Below are 10,080 nucleotides of genomic sequence, written 5' to 3'. Positions count from 1 at the left end.
CTCCTCCAAGGCAGGAGCTACTCTTCCTCCTGCGACAGTGACATGAGGTACATATTTAGTGAAGAAAGAAGGTTATTTGGGAAGTGATCAATTTGGGCAATACCATGGTATGTGTATAACCACAGCTGCACAGTATAGGTCCAAGCCACAGCCCCGGGCCTCAGTGATGTCATCGGCTTGCTGTGACGTCATCGTCGCTGGCCACTGTGGCGCTCCTCTGCAGCCTGCAGGCACGATGACGTCACCGTCCGAACTCGCCCAGACAAGTGCTTGCTGGAGGAATTAGCGAAGCTGGCAGCTAGAAATGCCGGAGAGAGGCCGGGGCGGGGCGGGGGGCGGGGGGGGGGGCGGTGGGAGGTAACTGAGAGGCAGAGGTCAGTGCGCTGCGCACACCACTCAGACCTGGCTCCTAGACCCCTTACGGACTGGCCCCGCCCCCTCAGTCACTGACGCGAGCCAGCCAATCCGGGCAGCCCGCGGTGACGCGTAGCCTATCAGCGGACAGGGCTCGCCGGGCGCTTCCGCGTTCGCGAGCGCGCCTGGTCCGAGTCGGCAGGGGGAGGGGGCGAGGGCGACTGACTGGGATCTCACCCGCGTCCCACCTCACCCGGCGCGACCCACCTGCGGGGGCCCGTCCGCTGCCTCCCAGGGGACCCGATGGCCTCGGAGGGTCTGGCCGGGGTGCTGGCGGCGGTGTTGGGGGGCCAGGGGCTGAGTGTGCACAGCTGTGACTCGGCACCGGCCGAGGAGCCGCCGGCGCCGGTGCGGCTGCGGAAGAACGTCTGCTACGTGGTGCTGGCCGTGTTCCTCAACGAGCAGGTGAGCGTCCGCCGGGCCCAGCGCCCGGCCCTCTGGAGCACGCAGCCAGCCCCGGTGGGGACAGAGGACCTACCGACAAGAGCCACCGCTTCTTAGTGCGTGGTGCTTCCCAGTTTTGCAAAGCACTGACACTCACACTTACATCTGAGTTTTATACGGCCCAGCCCCGAGACTGTACCTATATACAGAAGAGGGATCTGAGGCCCAGGAACCTGTTTATTTCCTCCCGCTAGGCCTCATTGTCTTGAGAGGAGGGCTGCCTTCTTTCCCCAGAATCTAGCATAGTGCCCGCTTCGGAGTGGGCTCAGATCTGTCCAGTGCTTCAGAGACCTCTGGGTCCCATGGACAGTAATGGCACAACCTGCACTTATACTCAGACTTTCTGCCCCACCGTGTGATGTTCTTTTGTGCTGATCCCTGTACAAGTTGCTGCAACAACAGCTAGAAGGGGCCAGGGCTGTAGGTAGGAGTTGATGGGGTGGGGCCTGGGAGTGTGTTTCAAAGCCTAGGCCCCAGTGTGAGGCCCCTCCATGAGGGGAGGGGGGATGTCTACAATGCATCTACAGACAGGAGTCAGTGCAGGATACATGGCAAGCCTCACTGTGGGGCCTAATCCCCAGCTCCTGAAACAGCTCCCAGGAATCTTAGCCCCTTTCTGAAATGGAAGTCTGAAAGCAAAGAGGGATACATTGCACAGCGAGACAGCTGCAGCCCCCAAGCACACAAGGACCAGTCAACAATTTGAGGTATCCACCAGTAAGGGAGTGTTGGGTGACTCTGTTTGAGCTAGGATCTAACCCCAGGGCAAGGGAAGGTTCCCAGCCCAGCTGTGGTGGGGGTGAGGATCCTCTCTCTCCCCTCAGGATGAGGTGCTACTGATCCAGGAGGCCAAGAAAGAGTGCCGTGGGTCCTGGTACCTACCCGCGGGGAGAATGGAGCCTGGGGAGACCATCGTTGAGGCACTGCAGCGGGAGGTGAAGGAGGAGGCTGGGCTGCACTGTGAGCCTCTGACGTTGCTGTCTGTGGAGGAGCGGGGCCCCTCCTGGATCCGCTTTGTGTTCCTCGCTCAAGCCACAGGTATGGCCCACCTGGTGGCAGTGTTTGGCAGGGGGCAGTTGACACCTTTCCCCCAACTTGTCCTCTGGTGAGATGAGCCCCTTATTCTGACTGGTACAAGCCTGGCATGTCCAGATTCCAGCCTGAAGATTTGACCCCCAGCCCCCACAGTCCCATGACCCTGGGTCAGGGCTAGAATGCCTGGGTGGCCATTTACTCCGCCAGGCCCAGCATTTCTCTCAACAGAGACCCTTTCCTCCACCCCATCCTCGACATCCCTGCAGGTGGAATTCTCAAGACTCCCAAGGAGGCAGATGCAGAGTCCCTGCAGGCTGGCTGGTACCCTCGGACCTCCCTGCCCACTCCGCTGCGAGCCCAGGACATTCTGCACCTGGTGGAGTTAGCTGCCCAGTACCGCCAGCAAGCCAGGCACCCTCTTATTCTGCCCCAGGAGCTTCCCTGCAGTCTGGTCTGCCAGCGGCTTGTGGCCACCTTTACCAGCGTCCAGACAGTGTGGGTGCTGGTGGGCACAGTGGGGATGCCTCACTTGCCCATCACTGCCTGTGGCTTCACTCCCATGGAGCAGAGGGGTGGCATCAAGATGGCCATCCTGCGGCTGCTACAGGAGTGTCTGACCCTTCACCACTTGGCAGTAGAGACCAAGGGGTTGCTTGGACTGCAGCACCTGGGCAAAGACCATGCAGATGGCATCTGCTTGAACGTGCTGGTGACTGTGGCTTTTCGGAACCCAGGTATGCAGAGGGAGCCCCCAAAGGTTCGGGGTGAGAACTTTTTTTGGTGGAAGGTGATGGAGGAAGACCTACAAAGCCAACTCTTACAGAGGCTTCGGGAATCCTCTGTCATCCCAGTCAACAGATAGGAAGGTGCCATCTCTGTGCAAGGAGCTGGGTGACGGTGCTCCCCCCACCATGGCTTTGCTTTCCTCTGGGGGAAGCAGGAGGTTGGCAGTCAGGGATCTGGTGGTGTTGGGAGCAGGCAGTTCTCCTGGTTGTCAGGGGAATTTCCTTCTCCATGGAGCTGGTCCCTACATCGCACCGAAAGGACAGTGCCTTTAACCCAACAAGGATTCCAGAGCTCAAGGACCTAATTGCCCCATGGGTACGATGAGGGCCCTCCTCCCTAGGGATGGATGTGAGAACCTTCTGAACCTGAGATGGCTACTCGTCATCATGAACCTACTTGTCATTTTCCATGCTTGCCTCAGGAAAGGCCTACATCTCATTCTCAGGCACTGAGAACATGGACTGGGTGCTGAGGGAGGTCATTCCAAGGGAGTGGGACCCTTGCTGAGTAAATACATGGTACTTACTTCGCTTTCCTGCCTAAATGTCTCTGTGGAGAGGGAGTGAACAGGAAGAGGGGAGCACATCAAAAAAGAAGCTCCTCCCCTTGTCCCACCACCGCCCCCCACGTCTTCCCAGACAGCAGGCCTGTGTCCCCCACTTGCAGGACTGGGGCAGGCCGACTTCCTGCCACCCACTCTAGCGTCTGTGGCCCAGTGGGGTTCTCTTTCTCTTGTCTGCCATGGTGCGAGGTGTCCACATCCCCTCCAAGGTTTAAGCTGTGAGAACACCAGAAACTCCAGGGGGACAAGGAGTTGTGAAAGCTGGCCCTGCCTCTCAGCAGAGTTTCATCTCTTTGGGCTTCCCTGTTCCCTCCCTGCATCACTCTGCCTACCTCTAGGCTCCTGCCTCTGCCATTCTACAACTCTGGACCAAGCCAGACCAAAACCTTTTATTCATTTCCCTTCAGTTCAGAAGAATCTTGATTTAAAAAAAAAAAAAAAAAAATTTTTTTTTTTTTTTTTTAAAGAACTTTACTAAAATTTAAGGAAAAAAACCACAGGAAGTGAACAAAGAAAATATATCGTGCTACTCAATGGACGTAATACAGATTTCTGGTTCTGAGCAAGGACACACTTGATGAGGCTTCCCTTCTGAGGTAACTCCATTCTGACACTGAAGACCCAGGATAACCTCCAAGGCCCCCTTCCCATCCCCTCCCCCTGCCATCTTATCTTTCTAGCGTTAGGCTGTGGTAGGAATCCTTTTGTCCCCTCTGAGGACAAACATCTCCCACATGATGGAACCAAACCCTTTCACTCTGGTTCACTTCTCTCAGGGTCTGAGAGACCCACCAGTCTATATCCATGTCGAAGGGCAAACTTTGCTCCCACTTTAGCCTATAGTAGTTTTCAACCCTGGGTGCCCATTAGAATCACCTGGAGAGCTTTAGTAACAATGCTGGGCCGCCCCCCAGAGACACGGCTTTCACTGGTATTGTAAAAAGCAAACCAAGTGATTCTGACATGCACTGAGGTGAGAGCCACTCAGCAGCCCTCTCCAAGTTTCCAACTTGCTCTCTCCCGGAGTTCTCTCAGCTACCCCTCCTGAGTGCACCCCCACACGCATACATTTAGGGACCAGGTTTTTAAAATATGAAGTCCACTAAAGCATTCATACAACTCCCAACATACAAACCTCAAAATGAGACTTGCATACAGATGCTTCAGACGGCCCATTCTTTCCCGGAGTCTCCGAGGCTAGCTGGCTCTCGGCTGTAGGTAAGCTGGGCAGAAATAGTGTGGCTTGGCCAAGAGAGAGCCTGGTTCCTGGCAGGCGCAGAGGAACATCAGATTTGCGCTGCCAGAGCCTGTCTCTATTTACCACCCGCCCCCCAGCACACTGCCCCCCTCCGCTCTAGTGCTGGAAAAGGAATTTGTCATTCTCAGGGAGGAAGATGGGCCTGAATGAGCAGCGGAGGCCTGCGCAGGAGGACACGAACGGTGGAGATCGGGGCAGCTGTGCCCACGCAACCAAACCATTGATTGCTGTGTTGTCTGGGGGGACGCAGTGCGAATGCTGAGGGGGATGGAGGAGGGGAGGATCTGTGACTCCCGGATGCTCAAATGTTTTCTGACTTGAAGAGGTCAGACCCAACTTGCCCCATGAGCTCTGCTCCCCTGTCCCACGCCAACACCCACGTGCGCACACACGCATGCACGCACATGCACGGTGTCCTTCAGAGCGGCAGTTAAGTCCTCCCCAGCTTGGAGGAATGCAGGAGAGGGAGAGGTCACTGAGTTCCTCCTCTTTCATGCCACCTCCTGGCAACCTGCGGCCGGCTTCTAGAAGCGGCATAGGCAGGAAAAGGAAGCGAAAGGGGCTCTGGCCTGCTCCTCCTTGCCCAGGAGCGAAGCCAGCAACTGCAGTCCTGCTGTGAGGTAATGCCTGGCGCCGCCTGTGTGTTCCTGCAGGTTGAGACAGATTCGGGCCGGGTGGGGTGGCAGCCCCAGCTGTGAAGGGCATGCAGGGAGAACAACACTACAACTGGCTGCCTGTGCCCCAGCACCTCCCCGCTAGGCCTTGGGGGCTTGGGGTCAGGTGGGCATCCTGGCCTCATCTCTCCCCTTGGCTCTCTTGCTCCCCTGGAAGAGTATTCCGTCAAGAACTCTGTGGGCTGGGTGAGATGTGGAGGGCCAGGCCTGGCCTCCCCGGGTCTCTGATCCCCTCTGCCCAGGTGTTGAGGACCTGCCGAGACGGGTTCAGAGGCGCCAGAGAGAAACCAGCTGGAGCCAGAGCCTGGCACCCAGCCCCCCACTTCCCAAGCCCTCTCCTGCCCTGGCTGCAGTTGCACCAAGTCTCTCATTAGCAGCTGCCCCCGCCTGGGCGCGGAGCATGCTTTGGGCGTTTGCCATGAGGTGGTTGGGAATTTTGCAACAGCCTCCAAAAGGGCCGGGAAGGGAGAATGGGCTTCTCTGCCATCCACTGCCCCTTCACCACAGGTTAAGTCAAGAAGGCAGGAGAAAAAATGTCAAGTCTCAGCAGCATCTGTTGTACCTAGCAAGACAGAGACAGGGCTCCCACACCCCCATCTCTCTGGCCTACAGTTCTGACCAGCCTGAGAGCCATCACTCACTCCCTCTGTGCCCCTGGAATTGAGCCACAGGTTTTGGCCCTGGCCACAAATCGTCCGTAGAGACAGGTGATAGGTACGGAACACATGAGGGTTTGGGTCTGGGTGCTCAGCTGGCAATTACCCAGCTCTCCTGAGAAAGCCCCGAGGACACCATGCTGTCTGGGAGGCCATCTCTTTTGCTCCTTGGCTTCTGGTACCTTGGAGACCCACTCCCTGAACCCAGTCTGGTGTGACCGACAGGCCACGGTCTTCTTGAGTTAACCTGGGAGTGGAAGCCCAGGCCTCCTCAGAGGCAGAGGCACCTGGGATGTAGAGGTGGAACCAAGCTCCCACCCTGGGAGGCAGGAGGTGGCAGCCATGCCAGGTGCGAGGCAGCTCTTGGGCAGAGGTGAGGACAGGAGTCCCCCATCTGGTCCTGCTCTTGGCTCAGACGTGCCCTTCCTGGGGTGGGGACAGGTGCAGGTGAGGACTGTGCGGGGGGAACTTGACAAAAGCGATGGCAGCCAGCTCCTTGCAGAATTCCTCAAGAACCACCACGCCCTGGAGGAGAGTCTGGTGGTCCAGCCTGAGGGAGACAGCATGGGAGTCATAGCTGGGAGGCAGCAGGAGTGTACCCAGGATGACAACCCAGTGTCCATGAGGTACATCCCAACGGCGGACACCTCTGAGGGAAGATGGAGTTCGGCAACGGGCCCTCTTTGCCCCCTGGCCTGTGCTCCTCCCACTTCCCTTGAGCACTCTGCCCTCCCACCCCAGGGTCCATCCTTGGGCACCACTTCCCTCGGTTACTTACTGCTCCCCGGGGACCTGACCCATCAGCTGCTTGCGTACCAGGAGCAGTTTGCCTGGGAACTGAGGTACTCTCTGAATTCTCTGCATCAAGTCCCCGATCACCTACAGCAGGAATGAGACAGGACTGAGGGGGGCAGTGGTGACACTCATGCAGGGTCCCCTGGCTCTGCACTACCGTGGCGGGGGAGGGGCTGTGTGCCTGTGCCTTCCCCTGGCGCTGGCCAGGGTTCCCACTCCTGTAGCCCCCCACCCCCTGTCCCATTGCCCTCCCTTCCTGCACCACCAGCGACACACGCCCTTCGGCTCCGGCATCCTTACCCTGACAAGCACAGAGAACAGACTCCTGCACCCAGGGGCCAGGTTGATGTAGGGATCCAGGAGATACTCATGGATAAGGGGGTGGGGGAAGAGGGCAAGCCGGGACAGGACTGAGGTCACTTGCAGGTTCAGGCTGTATGGCTGTAGGGAACACAGTGGACAAGCTGAGGGTTGGCAGGGGGCGGTGAGCATTTTTGCACTCCCCCAGCCAGGCGCCTGGCCAGTGTGAACGTGTGCGGGGGTGGGAGTCTCACGTGATGTGTGTGTGTCATGGATTCCCTGGGGCTGAGGGCCAGAACATGTTAGGGCGTGTGGAGCAGAGGCAAGATGGGGCTTCCCGCCTGGAGAACGGAGAGGGGTGGGGTTGGGGGAAGGAGAGTATGGAGCTGAAGAACCAAAGAGGGCTCGACCCCCAGGGTCAGGCCACTCTCCTGAAGGACTCCAGAGGCAAACTGCCTCAAGTTTTCCTGTGGGCCCTCACCTTGTAACCTTGTAGCCAGGGCCCAGTCCTGTTGACTACCTGTTCCAAAATCCGGGACATGCGGTCAAACAGCATTTGGAGGAAGTGACCCTCAAAGAAAGGCCGTTCAGGCTCATGGGGGTCCAGGGGTATGGGACCGAGGGGCCAGCCCCAAGGGGCGACTCGGGAGCTGCACTCCTGGAACTGAAACAGAAGTGAGAGTTGAGGAGGTGAGCCCAGTGGTCAGGAGGCACCCACAGGCAGAGGAAGACATGTGGGAAGGATACACTCGAGGTTCTTGGCCGGAGCAGGGAAGAGAGAGAGATCACAGAGGGAGAAGGTGGAATTGATCAATACCATGGCTTTGAGGGATGAGAAGTGGATGTTGGCAGAAGCTTCAACACTTACCAGTCCATAAGCATCGTGAACGTATGTGTCATATCCAGTCTCCTCTAGAAAAGCTGAGGTCTTGGCTTCCTCGGGAACCAGGCAGAGGAAACTGAGAGACAGGACCCTAGGTGTGGAGGAGCTCCGGCTGGGCTGCTCTGTCTTTCCCTTCCCCCTCTCCAGCCCTGAGGGAACACTCCCTCCTGGGCTGCCCCTCATCGGGGCTATGGCCAAAGATAGAACAAACAAACCTCAAGTGACTTGGATTTCCTGACCAGCTCCCTACCTGTTGACGATCTCGGTCACTGCTGTTTTGCCATCTGAGTTGGTGGCAGGAGCTGGGGGAGGCTTTGCAGAGGGCTGAAAGCTGGAGTTGAGGAAGCCGTCCGTGAAGTAGGGGTCTTCCTCCAGATCTCTGTGGCCAGGGCAGATGAGTGGTACCAAGGAATAAATGAGTAAGTGTGGGGGTACTGAGGGCCGTAGTGGGTCCTGGGCAGCCTGAGGCTTCCCAGAGGAACAAGGTTTCACTTACAGGGTGTCCTCGTAGCTCTCGGGCTCAGGTGAGCCTCGGGCCACATAATGGCGGCCCTCGAGGTTGCAGAGGACCAGGCTGCGGAGGACCTGCTCGTGTGGCTTCTGGAGCAGCTCCTCAAACAGCCGCAGCGTGGTGATGCTGATCTGGGTAAGAAAGGGTCAGCAGGCGTACCTAGGAATTGCTCACTTGGATAAGAAAGATCAGACAGCAGGGTTTGGGGGGAGTGGGTGGCTGCTGGTCTAGGAGCCAGAAGTCTGCCGTCCTGGTTCTGTTACTAATTTGATGTGTGCTATCGGGTAAGCCAACTGGCTTTTCTGTGTCTCAGTTTCCATGTTTGCAAAACGGAATATCGGCCTCACCTAGCTCAGAGTAGATGTAAGCCTCAAACAAGCCAAATGAATATGAAATAGGTCTGGAAAATATAAAGTCAATTGGCAAGTATGCGATCACAGAAAACTATGTGACAAAAGCAGTCTGGCCGCCATGACCATGTCACTGTTGGGGGCACAGGTAGGAGTTTCAATGCCTCAAGGTAAGCTAACGACAGTGGGAAGAAGCATGCAGGAAATCCCTTGGGCAGGGGTTGATGGGAGGCAGTAGGATACGCCCCCTCCTGCCCCACCTCACCTCATCAGAGAGGTGATCGCAGTGCCCGATGAGGTGAGCGCACAGAGAGCGGGGGCCATCTTCGGGGGCTGCAGGCTGCGGGTCTGCACCCAGGAGGAAAGCCACAGCCTCTCGCAGCAGCGCAGGGGAGCGGAGCTGGCGCAGCATGGCCGTGAGCAAGGCGGTGGAGGTCAGCACACTCTGCTCAGAACTACAGGGAGACAGGGGCACCTGGTGGCTTAGTCAGTTAGCGTCTGGACAACTGGAGAACTGTCAGTGCAGAGCCTGCTTGGGATTCTCTCTCCCTCTCTCTCTCTGTCCCTCTCCTGCTCGCTCGTACTCCCTCTCTTTCAAAAGAAATAAATAAATAAACTTGAAAAAAAAAAAAAAAACTACAGGGAAAGAGCACTGAGCCAGGCCTGGGGGCTGAAAGCCAGGCAGGGGACGTAAGACCAAAGAGGCAGCTAGGAGTGAATGAATGTGGTGCTGACAGAACCCCTTCCTGGTTTCCTTACATCTTGGCTTATATTTCTCGCTCCCTAGCCCTCCTGAGGTCCTAGAGTCCAGGAGCGGGAGGACTTTGTCAGCCCATGTGTGTCAGGGGGCCAAACCTGGCAAACATTAACCATGGAGCCCACAGACCCATGTGACTCTGGCCAAGGAGGTCCCTGGCCTTAGGGACAGGAAAAGGTTTGGTGGGGAGGGGCAGCTGGATCCAGACCATGGCCATGCCCAAGCGACTGGACATAAACTTACACATGCAGGAGGTGGGGCTGCAGAATCTCCATGAATAATTTCTCAGCTACAGCCTTTGCTAAGGCGTCTGCAACCACCTAGGTGCCAAAGAGCATGTATTAAACACATTTTACCCCATGAGTGCTTTCCACTGAGAAACAACTGTGTCCTTGCAGTGTCTAACATAACAGGCAGACCTAGGGCCCTAGTTCCTGAGAGACCTACTTGTTCCTCAAGGTGGATGCAGTGAAGAGAGTGGGGTGAACCGCGGGGCACCCCCACAGAGAGCCCTGTTGATGTCCACCCCTGCTCACCACGTGTGCCTCTGTGATGAGGTGGTCGCAGTAATCAAACCAGCCCAAAAAGGCAGCCAAGGCCTCCTTGCCAGGGAAAGAAGCCTCATCAGACGGGGCACTGGGCAACCTGAAGGGGG

The 10,080-nt window shown here is 57.3% G+C and overlaps 2 protein-coding genes across 2 annotated transcripts in view; one reads left to right on the top strand and one right to left on the bottom strand.

The window, feature by feature from the left end:
- The first annotated feature begins 494 nt into the window (after positions 1-494).
- NUDT18 (nudix hydrolase 18) lies at positions 495-3,205 on the top strand. The gene is made up of 3 exons (XM_049631517.1): positions 495-819; positions 1,683-1,896; positions 2,160-3,205. Exons 1-3 carry the CDS (start codon positions 658-660, stop codon positions 2,753-2,755), a joined length of 972 nt encoding a protein of 323 aa, XP_049487474.1. The 5' UTR covers positions 495-657; the 3' UTR covers positions 2,756-3,205.
- Positions 3,206-3,669: 464 nt separating this feature from the next.
- Positions 3,670-10,080, bottom strand: part of FHIP2B (FHF complex subunit HOOK interacting protein 2B) — a 7,278-nt gene continuing 867 nt past the window's right edge. The window contains exons 2-11 of the mRNA XM_049630082.1: positions 9,962-10,072; positions 9,669-9,745; positions 8,934-9,123; positions 8,304-8,449; positions 8,058-8,186; positions 7,793-7,883; positions 7,445-7,588; positions 6,925-7,065; positions 6,608-6,708; positions 3,670-6,379 (exon numbers count right to left, since the gene is read on the bottom strand). Of these exons, the coding sequence (XP_049486039.1) occupies positions 6,241-6,379; positions 6,608-6,708; positions 6,925-7,065; positions 7,445-7,588; positions 7,793-7,883; positions 8,058-8,186; positions 8,304-8,449; positions 8,934-9,123; positions 9,669-9,745; positions 9,962-10,072 (1,269 nt within the window). The 3' untranslated portion in view covers positions 3,670-6,240. The remainder of the gene's footprint in view (positions 6,380-6,607; positions 6,709-6,924; positions 7,066-7,444; positions 7,589-7,792; positions 7,884-8,057; positions 8,187-8,303; positions 8,450-8,933; positions 9,124-9,668; positions 9,746-9,961; positions 10,073-10,080) is intronic.

This window comes from Panthera uncia, chromosome B1 (genome assembly GCF_023721935.1).
Source record: "Panthera uncia isolate 11264 chromosome B1, Puncia_PCG_1.0, whole genome shotgun sequence".
In the NCBI taxonomy this organism is placed as follows: domain Eukaryota; kingdom Metazoa; phylum Chordata; class Mammalia; order Carnivora; family Felidae; genus Panthera; species Panthera uncia.
This window is presented reverse-complemented; position numbering and strand designations above follow the sequence as displayed.

Bases quoted from the DNA above. Each gene is read 5' to 3' on its own strand.
- NUDT18 (XM_049631517.1), top strand. From the start codon at position 658: ATGGCCTCGGAGGGTCTGGCCGGGGTGCTGGCGGCGGTGTTGGGGGGC. The intron at 820-1,682 runs GTGAGCGTCCGC...CTCTCCCCTCAG, and splicing joins CCGTGTTCCTCAACGAGCAG to GATGAGGTGCTACTGATCCA. The intron at 1,897-2,159 runs GTATGGCCCACC...ACATCCCTGCAG, and splicing joins GTTCCTCGCTCAAGCCACAG to GTGGAATTCTCAAGACTCCC.